Source organism: Lathamus discolor, chromosome 5 (genome assembly GCF_037157495.1).
Source record: "Lathamus discolor isolate bLatDis1 chromosome 5, bLatDis1.hap1, whole genome shotgun sequence".
Lineage (NCBI taxonomy): Eukaryota > Metazoa > Chordata > Aves > Psittaciformes > Psittacidae > Lathamus > Lathamus discolor.
The window spans coordinates 50,565,252-50,582,006 of record NC_088888.1 but is presented as its reverse complement, the minus strand read 5'-3'; the positions used below and the strand labels follow the sequence as shown (position 1 = coordinate 50,582,006).

The 16,755-nt window shown below is 35.4% G+C and overlaps 1 protein-coding gene across 8 annotated transcripts in view; it reads right to left on the bottom strand.

Annotated features, from left to right (window-relative positions):
* The window catches only part of AHI1 (Abelson helper integration site 1), an 87,785-nt gene that overhangs the window by 36,985 nt on the left and 34,045 nt on the right, over nt 1-16,755 (bottom strand). For all 8 annotated transcript variants that reach the window (XR_010613099.1, XM_065680810.1, XM_065680809.1 and 5 more), the window contains exons 17-19: nt 16,222-16,362; nt 15,456-15,658; nt 7,902-8,019 (exon numbers count right to left, since the gene is read on the bottom strand). Coding sequence is in view for 7 of the 8 variants with exons in the window: in XM_065680810.1 (XP_065536882.1) it covers nt 7,902-8,019; nt 15,456-15,658; nt 16,222-16,362 (462 nt within the window). In the remaining variant the exon portion in view is untranslated. The remainder of the gene's footprint in view (nt 1-7,901; nt 8,020-15,455; nt 15,659-16,221; nt 16,363-16,755) is intronic.

Genomic DNA, 16,755 nt, shown 5'->3' with positions numbered 1-16,755 from the left:
TAAGCAAATAATAACAAAACAGTTTTCTTCCCCCTTCACTCTTGTATCTTTCCCATAAGTAAAAATGAGAGCTGCAAATGTCTTAAAATGAATGATCATTTTCCCCAGGGGAGTTCCCATTAAAATTAGCACACAGACATATATATATACACACACACACACACACATATATATATATATAAATAAATTAGACTTAATGTTCTTCTGGTTTTGGTAAAAATATTTTTACCTAATTTCAGTGTAGCTATGTGAGTTCACACCTGCTGAAGATCTGATCTGTGGTATAGCTGGTACTCTGTCTCTACTCAGTTCTCTTACTCTCTTTCGAAAACTAAAGAGAAAATCTGGTAATTGGATCTAAAACTTAACTCATTATCATAATTTCTGTGACTATGCAGTGTTTTATAGTTAAAATACAGCCTTGTAATTAATGTAAAGGTATTATCTTTGGTCAATAGGAAAAAATTAAAACCAGGAATAACAGACTAAAAAAAACAGATTACAATAAACCATGTGTTTTTACTTAAAATGTGTTAGTTTTCTGCACTTTCTCATAACAGTTTTCAAATGCTATTATTATCCAAATGGGGGCTGGTGAGAGCATTTAAGTAATTCGGTTTCCAAAAGGAGGAAAACATACCTACTTCAGCCAATCAGAGATAAAAGCAATTGAGTTCTACAAATTACAGCAAAATGTGGTTTTGCTTCTTTTTGATTCTGCAAAGTCGCAATTTGATACTTGTTATAATAACAAAACCCGATTCATATTTCTGTATTTAGAAGTGCAAAAGAGAACTGTATGCAACATTTTAATGTTTTAGAGCCACTGTCCCATTAGAACAATTAAATTAAAAGGCCACATTTTAAAAAATTCCATCCCCATAAAAATGTCTGAAGAATTTTCTTGAAAAATTTTAAAAGGTTATATTTCTGAAAAATATGTCAGGCAGGATCAGTTCTTCAAATATATGACGGAGCTGGAAAACAGCAAACTGCATAAGAATATGTACACATAACTGAGAAGTGAGAGACAATTACTGTGCATGTATTTCTTTCATCTTAATGCACATTCACTATTTTCAAACACATGAAAATCTATTATAAGCACGTTGTAGCTTGGAGGAAGCTAAACATTCTGCAAGTACTTTTTATATATTCTTAGACCACTTTCTATTTTGGCAGCACCTATACAGGACATACTAATAGTGTTCTGTATTTCTATACAGTTTAAGACTAAGAAAACTGCCTGATCACATTTGAGGCCATTACAACTAACCCATAGTGAAGAGGAAACTGATTTCTTCCTCTATAGTAGTAGGGATAAATAGGAAAAGATAAATATATCAGGCCTCCAGGAAAAAAACCTCAAACTACTAAACCCCTACTAAACCAGCCTCACAATGTCACTTTGTTACTTTCTGAATATCAGAAAAAAAAAAAAAAAGCCCAGCAGACTCACGGATACTAATGAAACTGAGAGCCTGCTTTTGTGAGATCATTCAACATCTACATCCTTTTCATAAGCATTCTTCTATATAAAAGGAAAATTAGTTTCCATCATCACCTATTCCTCCTAGCAGCTAGTATTACATTCAAAGCACTTTTAAGTAATAGTGTGGGTACTGAACCACTATTAGGTATGCATTTGGTACTTTTCACCACAATATGCTCCTGCCCCAATTTTAAGAAGGTGTGGGGCTAAAAAGAAGTATCTCGGAGTGACTTAGACATTATAGCAAATTGCTGCACCATTTCCATAGCTCTGATCTGTGCAGCCCTGCAGGCTTAATTGCTTTCCCCATCACAGCAAATCTAAATGAAGCTGTTGGGTGAGCTAATAAGGCAACACACTTTACTGTTTAACAGGGAATTGATACACCTAAATTGAGAGTTCTTACGTTTATATTCTCCACAAGAACTCATCTACACACATTCAAGCATTTTCTCTTGAAAAAAAAAAATAAAAAAAATCCTACTTTAAAATTTTACAGAATAGAGCATTTACAGTAATATGTTAGTGTTAAAAAAGTATTCAGTGATGCATGTGCCATTCAGTTTGCCTGCACAGACTGGATCCCAATAAACAGATTTCTCCAACTGGTGCTCCTACTGGCACTCCCACTAAACAAAACTGGTCCCCCAAGGTCAGCATTATCTAACTTCAGCACAATAGTGTGAGAAAGCTGGTGATGTTGCTGGCTGTACTACATGCTTTCTCTTAGTCATCATCTTTGAAAATGCCAGCAACCTATACCCAAACATAGCCACGGATATACTACAAATACTGTATTTTATGTTATACTTGGACTACATAGTACACATACATGCCACCTTCAATAAATATATACCCAGTAATCTTTTTTAATATGTCTCCAAGATATTTTATTACTATTTGTTTTCAAATTAGAAAACTAAGCTATTCTAACAGTTAAAATTAATTAAATGGTTCATTTAATATGTTTTCAGTGATAGCTTGCACAAGTCCTTTTTCCCTTATCAGTTTCTTAATAAGATATGAAAAGAATATGGCTATATTGATCTAGCTTTCTACACAAATTCTTCCTTCAGTAACAGATAATTATGTCAAAAGCAAGACAAACAGTCCCAAACCAAATAAACATTAAAGTCCTCCAGGACTACAGTAGTACTGAAGACAGATATGATGTTGGATATGAGTTGTAAAAAGCATGAAATATTGGAAAAATGGAATTAATGATACCAAAATACATTTAGGTTGTAACTTTTGGCAGTGCTTCTGCAGTATTTGTTAAAAAAATAAAAAAAAAAAAAAAAAAAAAAAAATTTTGCTACTTGATATATCTCCTTTTCTGCTTCTAGAGAAAAAAAAATCAAAATAGTACTTTAAGAGCATTTAGTTGCTCCATAAATTTTTTTGATATCTTTGATATAGAAACCTATTTAACTGTTTGCTTGAGATGGAAAAAAAGAAGTTTTAAATAGTCTATCAAATATAACACAGAACTTAAATGCAAAGTCAGTTCTGTTAATATCTTGAGAGAGTGAGAAGAGTGCTTTTGAAGCTTTCACTTTATATAGGTGGAAAACACCTTTGACTGTCAGTTGTGTTAATGGAGAGAAAATTTCTAATTGTTCTCAACCCTGCCAAAAAGATGTGTTTTTTGGTTTTGAGATTTTTTTTTAAGATACAAGAACCATCACGTTTCTAGCACATACGTAATTAATTTTTAAGAGCAAGTTTAATTAACTGGTTTTATTGAAGTTAAAATTTAGTGAAAAGATCTGTGCGGTATTTATACTCGAGCTTCAATCTCCCACATAGTTAACAATTAGGGTCACTGCTAATTACAACTACTTGAAACCTAAAACTTATTTTAGAAAACATGTCCTGAACACAGTGGGAGTTACTGAAGAGTCATTGTTGAATAAAGCCTAAAAATGCGTACCATTTCTTTGATAGCATGCCACGGATCTGCAAAACAGTGTCTGAGACTATAGGAAAACAATGTCTGAGAGTATAGGAAGGTGATTTCACTGTCCAAAGACGCTCACAATCTTAAGGAGGGAAGGCAAATAAAACCAGAGGGGATTTTAATGTCTTTCAGAAAATGTGTAATTGAAAGCTAGAGTTTTTGTTACTTACTTACTGGTTTAAAAATTATCAACCAGGAAATCGATTATCCTGGAAGAAGGTACAAAGATGAGAACATGGTAAGGAAAAGATAGGAATGTCCAATATAAAGTCCTGGATAATTCTACAATGCAGTGATGCAAAGTAGACTACAGGATGGGTATGATAAAATCAGCACGGAAGCATGAGCATAAATGAAACTATACAGAACAAGGAAAATAAAACCTCAACTCTGATTTTCAAAGACGGGTCTGAGACAAATTTTCTTATTACCAAAAAGAGGAAAAGAAAAAAAAAAAGAAAAAGAAAGAAGAAAAGTTCAGCAAGTTTAAACATACACAATAATCAAGTAAGAATAAAATAACCTGCTATAAATACAACACAGAAAAATCTGAATGAGAAACAGGATGCCCCATAGGACTTCAGGTATCCAAATTACAAAGGTAAAACTCAAAGGAGATGATTTTGTCCGAAGACACACATCTAGTAAACTTTTCAAATTACTGAAATAGGTATCAACACAGCTGCAGTTTTACTGAGGCAGATACAGAAAACCTGATCTGGCAAAATGAGTTACACACTTGAAAAATTCCAACTGACAAGCTATCAGGATGGAAAGGAAGAAAACCTAAGTTCCATGCCTTCCTCTCAAATTTAAATTAATTTTGTTAAATTTTAGGAAATCTGTTTACTGAAGTGTTTTATACATAACGCATAAAAAACAATCCATATCTTATATCTGCTTTTGTTAATTACCATTTGTCAAAATTCACCACTTTTTCTTAGTAATTCTAACCATACTCTTGACAAAACTTTACACCTCTTAAACAGTACTCTATAGCACTGATTGGAAAATAATAAGACGTTAACCTTGATTTAACAAGACTTTCAACAGTGTCTCCCACAACATTCTCACAGACAAACTGATACAGTATGGACTGTGTAAACAGACAGTGCAGCGGACTGCACTGAAAATTGGCTGAGCTGCAGGGATCACAGGTTTGTAACCACTCACATGAAATCTAACTGGAGATCAGTCACTGGTAGTGCACTCCAGGGGTTGATACTGTTTAACAACTCCATTAATGACCTGGATGATGGGACTGAGCACACAGTGAGTCTGCAGACAAAAAACTAGGAGTAGTGGCTGATACATCAGAGGGACATGCTGCCATTCAAAAAACACTGACAGGCTGCAAAAATGGGGCAACAAGAACCTTATGGAGTTCAGCAACGGGAAATGCAAAGTCCTGCATTCAAGGAGCGATAATCCCATGCACCAGTGCAGGATTAAATACATAAAATACCATTTAAGATGAATACAGAGATTCAGCACCTTTCCCAAGCACAGACTGTTCTTTGTGTGGCAACAGTAAAGATCACACTATCATCAAAGTGGAAAGGCTCCTGTGGAAACTATGTAGCACAACCCATGCGCTCACAGCTGGTTTACCTAGAGCAGAGCATTCAGGACCATTCCTAGTTGGGTTTGAACACCTCTAAGAATGCTGCAGAGCAGGTGACAGGTTTGTCAAGAGCACATGTATCAGGAGAAGCCTCACAATCACAGGCCACAACTCTCATGGAAGTTTTTAACCACCTCAGTACCTGCTCATGAGACAAAAACATAGACTAAAAGCAATTTAGACTTCTGGAATGTACCAAGGACTTTTTGATGCAGATCCTGGACAAGCAGACTAGGGGCTGCACCCCTGAGCATGTTAATAATCAATAAGACAGAACTGGTTGGAGACAAAAGCAGTCCTGCCTTAGTGACTGTGTGATAACTGATCTGCAGAGAAGTCAGGAAGATAAACAGCAGAACAATGACTGGGCTATCGTGGAAGCCTACATACAGCTGAAAGTATGCACTTCAAGAAAAGCCAAGACATACTGTATGTTTGAGAGGATATAGAACCCAACTGTTAAAATGAACAGGCATGTTTAAAATAGCATAGTAGTGAATATTACTTTTATTTGAAATATTATGAAATTACAGCAATTTCTGCAAATGTATCTGGATACAAAAAGATTTATAAGTCAGGAAAGATCTGCCATATTACTGCTACTGCCCTTAAATTAGAAAGGTCAATACCCCACTTTCCCAGCATTTCCTACCTAATACAAGACCTAAATTCTCAAATTATCTTTTTAAAAGAAAGTGATGCGTGTATCCACACTACTACACTATGCGTATAAGACATCAGCTAAAGGCTTGTCAAGTTAATACAGCATGCACATACACCAGTTACACGATTAAAAAGATTGCTAACAGTGCTTTTACACATGATGCCTGTAGGGTCTTCACTCTAACGGGAATTCTGCATTTTGCTTTAAAGAAGCACTAAATGCACAGAAAAAGGTGACAGGAAAGTGTGAGAATGAAAAGACTGAATAACTGCCACCATAACCCTCAAGAATATGTAACCATCTGCTGGAAAAAAACGAAGGATCTCTGTATTACAGGCAGTTAACAATATAACATCTCAATAATGTACATACAGAAAAGCATATAGATCTTGTATAAGAAACCAACACAGAAAAGATAGGTTTTGTGCTTCAAACACAGTCCATAAATGAATAGATCTGCCTAAGTACAGATTTTCTATCATTCAAAAGTAAAATTAAACTGGCAGTTAGGAGCTATGAACATGAGCACCTATCTTTATAACTTTAATAACCAACAAGGAAAGACGAAATAGATGAGTAAATCTTACTCGTATGTTTCATTGAAAACAACTCTATCACCCTAGAACAACTTGCAAGGCCGCAAAGTGACAGAGAAATAATTTAGGATCTTAAATGATCTTCTTACAGAAAAATATATTTCAGTTATGGGCCACTAGCATTTTTTGGTCTTTTTTCCCCCCTAAAAATCTTCCTTTTCTCATTGCTTTCACTGACTATTGAAAGACCATTAAAACTACTTCCCTTGCGTAAGTAATATCCTGTACTTGTGGATCATCTCAAAATATTAGTCAGTTTTGGAAATTACTACATTGGGAGTGCACGTGAATAGCCGTAAAATATTTCTACATTTGTTCATGCTAAGAAGACTCCATCAACACACTTTTCTGTGCTTCTGTATGAAGTAAAATTCAAGACAATAAAATGCACTGGTTTGAGCAATATTAGGTATAGCTATTTAAACCAACTTAAAATCTTTGTTAATGTTCTTCGAAGGGTTAGTCCACTTACTTTAAATATTCACAGTATGTAGGACAGCATATGTATTCTACTGTTTCTGTAAGATTTATACACTTTGGAAATGATAAGCATCTGTTGTGTGACAGGTGATTACTATGGTTCTAAGCTTTCATATTAAGGTAGAAAATGGAAAACCAGAAGTTAATTGGTGTATGACCACTGGCATTGTGAATTAGTGACTAAGAGCAACTCTGAGAGTAGTGGTCAATTCCTTTCCCCTGATCCTCAGAAAAAGTAATCATAACTTGATTTGTGAAGGAAATTATCTGCCTTTAGGAGATAATTCTCTATAATTACAGAGACTATTTCTATCTTTACTATCTACATGTTAAATCTCAGACTATTCCTATCTTTACTATCTACATTTCAAATCTCTGTTACCTGGTTTTTAGTTTATTATATATTCCACCACCCCCCTGGACTTGTTTTCACTCCTCTCAAGGATACAAAACAAAAATTACTTCAAAACCAAGGTTTCCATTTTCTGTCTTATTTCACAGATATCCCCCGAAAACAGAAAAAGGCATGAAATTATCAATTTTATTAATAAATATCATGATTAGCAATGCATCAAGCAGTATTAGAAAAGTATCACAAAAATGCATAATTTTATTGTTTGCCCTTTTTCTCAAAATCTTTGAATACAAAATGTCTTCAGAAACAACCCCCTACAAATAGATTAAACACAACTGCAAATAGGCTACTGAGCATTATGGTTCCTATGTAAACTGCTTTCTTATATTAGTACATATGATTTTAAAAATATGATTTTAATGTCTTTCTGCGTCTGCATTTAGGGTACTTTAGCGAGTATTAAAATATCAAAATATTAAATTAAGAAAAGCTGGCTATCTCATACTTTTCTAGGAACTTACAGTGCTAATAAATAAGTGTACAGCTTAAAAGAAAAAAAAGGCCATTACAAGGGAACAGTATTGGACCTTATCATGCTACACTATGAACAGTATCACATACGAAAACCAGGACATTCCCTGAAAGAGAGCAAAACTTACAAAGGCAGAAAAAAATCCTCAAGGAAGTTATTACCATTCTCTACAGAGAGTGAAAAAACAAATAAACTTACCACTCTTAGTAGTGAAAGAATACAGAGGATTCAGTGGAGTGCTCAGAGTGCCCGGCAGTCTTAGTTTGGAGTGTGGTGACAGTGATGATGGCGCAGGAAGTGAGAGATTTGTACTCGCCTGTAATAGGAAAGACAAATCAGAAAGTGAAGTGTAATTTCCTGGGTTACTTACTGATGCAACAGCTAGAAGAGAAATATTTGCTTACTGTAAGTAACTATTAAATTCCAATTATGGAGTTTTTTGTTTATTTGTATGTTTGCTTTTTTATTTTTAGAATATTTGGAGACACCACTTGGTAAAATTACTGATACAGCTATAAACTGAATTAGATATTTACATATGGACACACTCTCAAGCAGTGCAAACAATGGAACAGAACTGTTTGAACTCCATCTCATTGCATCTTTCTGCATAAAACTAAAATTATATTTATGTATGGTTATAAACAAACAAATGTAAAGTAACTTTTCATTTTTGAGTACTGAAAGTATACTACATCTACAAAGAGATTACTCAAAATCAGAATGAGAGGGGAAAAAACATAAATATTAAACCAGTCTTAACACAAAGCTGATTTCTGCAAATCAATAAAGCATATTTAGACCAAAACACCAGACACTTCCTTTATGCCACCTACAGAAAAAAACATCTGCTATCCTAATTTCCATAGCAAAAGAGATAATTAGTTAAAATATGGTTTGATATGGAGTTTCTTGATATACATGGAGCAAGCATAAATCAGAAACCTTTCCAAAACTCTACTCTTGACATATTATTACCCACTACAACCTACGTAAAAACCAACCATCTTAGGGTTTTTTCTTAATCCAATTGAGAATTTTACTGTTTGTTAAACGTATTTTCACTGCTTCAGTAACACAGCCAAAGAGGAGGGAAAATAGGCCTTAGATAAAATATTTAAGCAAATATTCAAGCAAAATAAATTCAGATGCTCAAATTTTTGAGAGTTATTTACATAAAACAACGTAATTCTTGACAATTTCAGGAGTCAAGCCTGGAATTCAACCTAAAATAAATGCATATGGTCACTAAATACAACTAAAAGCCCACAATTAGTGGAGCACTTCCTTTGGCCTCAGTAAACCCCAGATCAGGCCCTTCGACTTTGGTTGTGGGCCAAAACAGAACACTGACATTTTGCAAATTTTCAATCTACTGGCTCGTAAATTCTATTTAAAGAAACAAGACAGCTAAACCCAAGTGAATCCATGATTATTTCCAGAAGTCATATAATTCCTATATACCACCATTTCTGTCATTTAATAAATATTAAGCAATTCAACAGGTTTCAATAACGCATACTATTTGGCCATTGGCAGGTGTACTGAGATACTGGTAATACAGCACTAAAACTGTGCTGAGTAACTTGACTGGGCCATAGAGGGTATCTGCTATCTCGTCTGTATTACTATGTCAGACCTTCATCTTAATGTATCTGTTCTTTGTGCAGCAATATAGATTTAATTTTACTGAAAGAACTTAAAGTAAAAGCTGTCTTTTGTTAGTTAAGTACTCCCTCAGCAGCTGTATGCAATTGTAACAATTATACTCCAAAACTGACCAGAGATAAAAGCAAGATAGAAAATAAAACCATTGAACACGATTAAAAAAAAACCTAAAATTAAACCAGCGAGATTTTATTGAAGTGTACAGATTTAACAGAATGTTAGTAAGTAAACAGTAGTTGTGAAATGTAAGCAGAAGAGGCCTGTTTTTCTGAACAGCAAAATAAATCTGGTTTTCTTACATTTACGTACGCAAGTGACTAAGATGTAATAATATAATGTTTTCTCTGATCCGTAAAAATACAGTGCAAAGTCATTAGCTTATATGTTTACTCAAAGATAAAAATAATCTGTTCTGCAAACCTGTCAAGCTCAGCTTTCCAGTCTCATCTTCTTTTATATACTGCCAGTTCTAGGGAGAGCCCTTCTGCAGTAAAACAGATGAGAAGATCTCCCCCTTGCATGAATTTCTTACTGAGTGCACACTATACCACCAATGGTACAAACATATGTTTTCCAGTGAAGCATACTCATGGAATTATCTTTCAAATTTGCTATTAAAAAGTTAGTTTCAGACCCTACCGGGGAATGAGGACAGGCTGAATATATCAGATACTGGAAATCAAACCAAACACAGCAGAACAAACTATTCAGAACTAGCACTTTCATAGACACTTCCCCAGTTCAACCTGGAGGAAAAAACAAATTACAGGAGAAATTTCTTGATTGTGGTGCTTGAATGAATAAGAGATGTGGAATTCTGTATATAAATTATTCCTGTACAGTATTTAATTCACTTCTCTTTATTTATCTGCTGTATTACCCAAATACTCTCATTATGAATTCCAAATAGCATTCTTTGAAATGAAATGGACATGTACATTAGAAGACTGAATGCATGGTCCTGAACATTTAAGAAAGTCAGCCTTTTTAAAATGCAAAATAAGTTCTATCTCACATCCCTTCTTCTCCAAGTCCTTAAAAACAAGATAAAAAAACATTTTAATATTCCATTTTTATAAAAATGGAAGTTTTAAATTTAAGCAGTCTAATAGGAATGATTAATTCCTGCACTTAATGTCAGTGAGGATTACTGCAGATGAGCTATACAATACTACCCATCCAAAGTAAACACAAAATCAGAGTTTTAATGACCTTTCTGCCACCAGCTCTTAAGTATTAGTTAAATTTCTAAAAGGCCCAAAGTGGAAAAGAACCCGCGAAATTATAACACAAGAAGGAACAGCTCAGCTAATAAGTAAGGACTAATGATTCAGGAGAACTGTTTCCACTTGAAGTACACTGTCCTATGAAGAATAATTAATTCTCCTGCAACAGACGGACATAAGACTACCTACAGAACACAATGAAGCAATCGCTTCTTTTTGAAATGCATGCTGTGGGAAGGCATTGCTAAATACCTTTACAACGAGTGAAGTTGGCTAAGATAGCCAACCATCAATCTACTTACTTTTCACAACAGGCTCTGCTTGCTTCATACACAAACCACAGCTTTATCAAAGATAGAGCTTACTACTAAAACTCAGTTATAACATTCATGTAGCTTTTGTAGAAAAAAAGAATGCCTACATAATGTTTGCCAAGTTTAAACAAAGCTGATTTGCATTTTCTTTTTTGTTAGGGCAGCTCTATGCAAATTATGTAAATCTACATTTTCAGTGGAACTAGTTTTCATGTTAAAAGTGAATTGCTTGAAACAAAAACAGAATACTGAAAGACTTGACAAACTGACAGTAACAATTTCTCTCTTTTTCGAGAGAATGCAATTTTTTAACCTTTGCAATCAATATAATCAGCATTTCCATATATACTTGCAAGCTAAATCAAGTTGGCCAGCTCTGTACTACCTCTTATGCTTTTAGTTTTAGGCTACCCTTTTGAAACTTTAGACCTCTAGGACACTGTTTTTAAAGACAGTTTAAAAATATTATTAAACCAAGATTCTGCAGAATTTAAAAGTTGAACACTGAATTTGAAATAGAAACAAATCAGGAATCACAAAATGTTTATACCTTAGTAATGCAACCCAAGGTATAAGCTTCTGGATTCTCTCACAGTACCTACTCTTGTAATCAATTCTGGCACAGTATTAAATACACTCAAAGAAGAAGAACAACAAAAAATAATAATTTAAAACACGTGTAAGTATTTCCATATATAGGAAAGAATACTTTCACATTCTACTTGCCTAATATCATACTTAAAACCCTGTTAGTATCAGAATTTTGGTAACCACTTTGATAACCTTTTAATAACAATTTCCAGAAATACATCATGAACTGAAGAATGGAAAAGACAATCAGACATTCAATAATTTGCAAGTATTTAGATATTAAGGGATGAGGCAGCCAACATATAATTAATTCTAGGACTAGTACTACAGAGAATGTACATATGCTTAAGTGCTTAAGTGCTACAAAGATTTTTTTCCCCTTCAAATTATAGCATGAATATCTTGACACCTAAAAACCACAATTTCAGAGCTAGGATATTATACCTTCAAAGGAAGACCTTCTCCCTATACCTACACACATCACCTCCTTGTTATACAAAGTTAGAAACAGGTATTTTGATCTCTAGATGGAAGAGAAAGTTTAAATACATAAATAGGAACAGCAAATGAAAAGCACTTCTAAGTTCTTTCAATGACTAGAGATGGGTTAAGTGTTTTCCTATCAAAAACTTCTGTGAATAGAAACATACACTAGCATTACTTCCCAGAGACAGAAACAAGTAATAATTGCAGCCAAGATTCACTATACCCTATTTTCTGTGTGTGGTAAAGAAGCTGATTATGCATTTTGTTTTGTGAATTGCTAAAGTTTTAACCCAATATTCAACTTTTGGCTCTAATTACACATTGTCTGGGCTAATAAGAATGGCAATGTTGAAAAGGAGAAATAAGAAAACTTCCTCTATGATTCATTAAGGTTCCTGTTTAGGTAGTAAAGAAGAAAAAGTAAGAAAAACATTGGTTCTAAAAGGACCTGGAAAGGAGATGCTGGTCACAACAAAACCCCCCACACTTATACAGGATCAGAATATTCTCTATTTCTAACTACCTTAAACCAAATTTTAATATAGTCACATTACATTTGCAAATTACGTATCTAAGTTGTAGACCTCCAAACTTTGCACTTGCAAGTTAGTTTTATATCCATTAGTTACTGCTGGGAAGTTTACACACACTAACCCAGAAACCCCTGTGTTAGTAGATCCACTGTTGGGAAATTCCAGCACCTCCGTCTCATAAGACATGACCCCAGGTGTAACCTCAGGCCAGGTTTACTGTCTACAAGGTATGCTGCCAACACAGTTGTCCCAAAATGGTAACCCTTACATGTCTGTGACAAAGCACTGGCAGGCAAACATGACCCAACGACCAGTACAATGCTTACATAGTTTCCAGTTGTCTTATTTTTCACCTCAGACAAATATGTACAGGATAACACCTGCGTTCTCATTTGGCTTTTCATATTCCAACTTGCTAGCCTACATGTGGCTTTACTAAATGCTCCTTTCTCTGTTTTCACTTGTCTGTACCCAGATGTATTAACACATTCTCATGTGCATGGCTGGGTGGCAACTTGCCTGATTCCTACTTCAACAAACAGTTTTGTAAATCATTTATGTGAGTATGCATTCCAACAAGCCTTCCAGTAAAGCCTACACTTATATATATGCATAATTTTTCAGATGAAAGACTTGCACACATGAAAATGCATACACATACAAATCTGTAATTCCCAATGACAAATTAATACAAATTTTAAGTTTTAGTGTTGATGTAACACTAAACACTCTGGGGATGTCCAGAATCTGATAATGCAGGCAGGCAATACTGCACCCACATGCAAGAAATGATTCGATCTCTGCTTGGAAAGGAGGTATCAGTGTCACCCAAGTTTCATGTTGGATCACTGAAAGGATGAGTATCAAGAGCCTTTCAAAGATATCTCCCAATTTCTCAGCGGTTCATAAAGCCCTGAAAGCAAGTACTCATCACTCCTATGTTACAGACATCAAACTGAATGTGGACTCTTCTAACCACCATCCCGTACTCTTTGGAAACCCACACAGTGAGAAGACTCAGATGATCTTTCTGACATCTCCCATATATGTATTAATTCATGGGTAGAGGATTTGGAGGGTGTGCTGCTCAAACCCTTGATCGTAAGAAAATTCCAGGGGCTGAAAGTTACTCTCTCAAACACAGTTTGTTAGGCTTATCACAAGCCTAACAGCTGTAGGCTTACCTATTTCATCTAGCTACATGGTTCCATGGAACCATGTTAAATCTGAACCGCTGGCTAATCAGGGACTGAACAGCTGCAATGGTAAATACACCCATAAATTCATTATCCTCAACTTCTTCCTCAGACAACAAGACATCCAGAAGAGTAAAAATAATTTCTTCTGGAATGTCTTCCTAGAGTACTTGTCCCAAACACAAGGTTACATGCTCCAGTCTCTTCATATTGTGTCTCTCTGACTAATAAAAACCTTAAATCCCTAAAGCATGATGACAGTAGCCACAGCATCCTCAGCAATAACTCCTTTCATATATTCATCTGCTTCTTTTGTGCTTCCCTACTTATAAATGCAGACAAAGCCTAAAACTACATTAAAAAAATAATCCAAATGCATTCAAAAGTACTTAAAAATGAAACATAAGCCCAAACCCAAATGCGGTTCGTGTTATTGTGAACAGGAATATAACTGCATAGCACTATTCAGGAATATTCTGCATTGTTGCTGCACACAAAATTGTGCCAAGTTGGGGAATTTCACTTAATTAAATTTATTGCCAATTCCAAAAGTTTTTATTACCAATTCAGGTATTAAGAAACAACACGAATAGTGAAACAAATACCCTTCCGAACACTTTTCCTCCCTCTTTGTCAGTCTCAACTTTGCTTCAGCCACTTTTCTCCTCTCCACTCTAGTCCCTAGTCTCCTTGCTTTTGCCATTATATTACACTCAATCCCTTTAGTAAGGCAAAGGGTGGTGCAGGTTACTGCACAGTGGCTTGCTCTTTTTGCTTCTCCTTGTTTCTTACCCCTTTCAACTGCTTTAGTGCAGGTCCTCTGAAATGCCCTCAGGGATGGATTCCTCCATGGGTTGCAGTAACTTCAGTACCCAGGAGTAACCCAACAGGAGGTTGCAGTACTTTCTCCTGTGATTTCTTTTATGTGTCCATACACGTCCTGTCTTTCCCTTCACGCCTACTTTGTTACCTCCCTGTAACTCCATCTGCACACCACTTTGTGTCTCCTGCACTCCATACCTCCTTCTGCGTCTTTTGTGCCCCCTCACATCCCTCCTCCTGTGTCTCCACTTCTGCCTTCTGGCACGTCTTCCTTGGTGTTTCCTCTCCTGCTCCGGTGTCTCCTATCCCTAATAGCTACTGACCTTTCTCAAATACATTTTCACAGAGGTGCCATATGCTTTCCTGTTTGGTTTCAATTCTGTTTGTGCAGTGGGTCCATACTGTCCTTCCTGGAGCTGGCTGGAAACACCTGTGCTCAGCACAGGGCAGTCCATGATGTCCTCCCCTACAGGTCAGCCCTGAACCGCTACACACACACCCCACCATCCCCTACTGTGAAACCCCTGCCATTTATGCCACATACAATTATAAAGGTGAATAGTGGAGAAACAAAAAACAAAAAAAAAAAAAAAGGCAAAAAAAGAAAAAATAATTTTCTAAAGCTCAGCCATAATGACCTATGGAGTAAATCCTAAATTGTATTACGTATGGCAGTAGGCATTGACAAAAACAAAACCCTGTCATCAAATATTTAATAAACAAAAATAACTTTTATACGATTAATTTCTTCTAAAGAGCTACTTACAGGTGCGTTAATATTAGTGAGTGATATATTCATTTCTGAAGAACAGATAGCAAGACAACATATACATGTTTTGCTACATATACCAGTCCAGAATATGAATTTTGGCTGAGAAGACCATATACTTCCAGAAATAAATTAAATTTGACTTACCGTAACAGAATCAAGTTTTTGTTTCACCTTCTGCATTCTCATTGATGCTCTTGCAACACTGACAAACTGATCTGCTGGAGAGATCACCAACCTTTTTTCTACAGGAATTTCAGAAAAACCATTTAAGAACTGCGGCCCTCTTGGTGCAGCTGTGGTAAGTGATGAACTGAGATCTTTTATGAGTTCAGCTTCCTGTTGTGCAACTGTAGAAATAACCAATATTTATGTGTCAGGTGAAACTTTATGTTGCCATGGGACAAAAAACCCATAACTGAATGATGGTTGTTATTTTGCCAGCCATGTCTTCAGTCAAACACCATCAGAACCTGTACTAATAGTGCTATACGGAAAACCTGAAACAGAAATTTTCCCCATGCTACCCCATTTGCCCCTGGCTCTTCCTGATCACAATGTCTCTTAAAAGGGGCTTTTAAATATTTATGACACTGCCTATATATGATAAAGTGCTGTAAAAAAAAAAATCACACAGGATGACATACAATAACAAGTTTAAACTTGAGATTGCAAGGGACCGCTGGTGATTGGTGAGGCCAAAGTCCTTGCTCAAAGCAGGGTCATCTAGAGGAGGTTGTTCAGGGTCATGGTCCAGGTTTGGTTTTGTTATCTCCCAGGATAAAGATAACCATTATCATCGCATGACTGTTTGCTTTTTCCTTCAAAAGAAGTAAAAATACTAGCAAATCACTTCTAAAACCAAAATATTTACAGGTGTATATAAAAAAAAAAAAAAAAAATTGTACTGTACCTTTATAATCATGGATGTATACAAGTATTGGCTGGTTTTGACCAAATGCACAAAATGATACCATGTGCTCATGTGGATGAAAAGCAACATCACGAAGTGGAGATGTGAAGGAAAGTTCAGAATATATGGCCACCTGATCTCCTACAGAAGTGAAATATGTTTATCAATACCATGAAAGCATATTTGATGCAGCAAAATAGCAGTTGGTTAAGGCATGTATTACTACAGTGCAGTGACTGCCACTGTAAATAAATACTCCTAAGTAAACTTCCTTATTGAAAAGTAGTGTTTGGTATAAGAGAAAAAATTATCATACGTTTTTAAGTTACTGAGTAAGTCAGTAAAGTTAGTGATGTGGCAACAGCTGCAGGAAACCCCAGAGGATGCACCAGGTTAAATGAGTTCTCTTGTTCTGATAAGCAAGTTCTGGAAAGGTGGCGTTCCACAGTATTTGTTTGTGCTTGCATTTTGCCTGAGATAGCTATCTTGGTTGTGCATTTTGACTATATAATGCTGACAATAGGAATGAAAGTT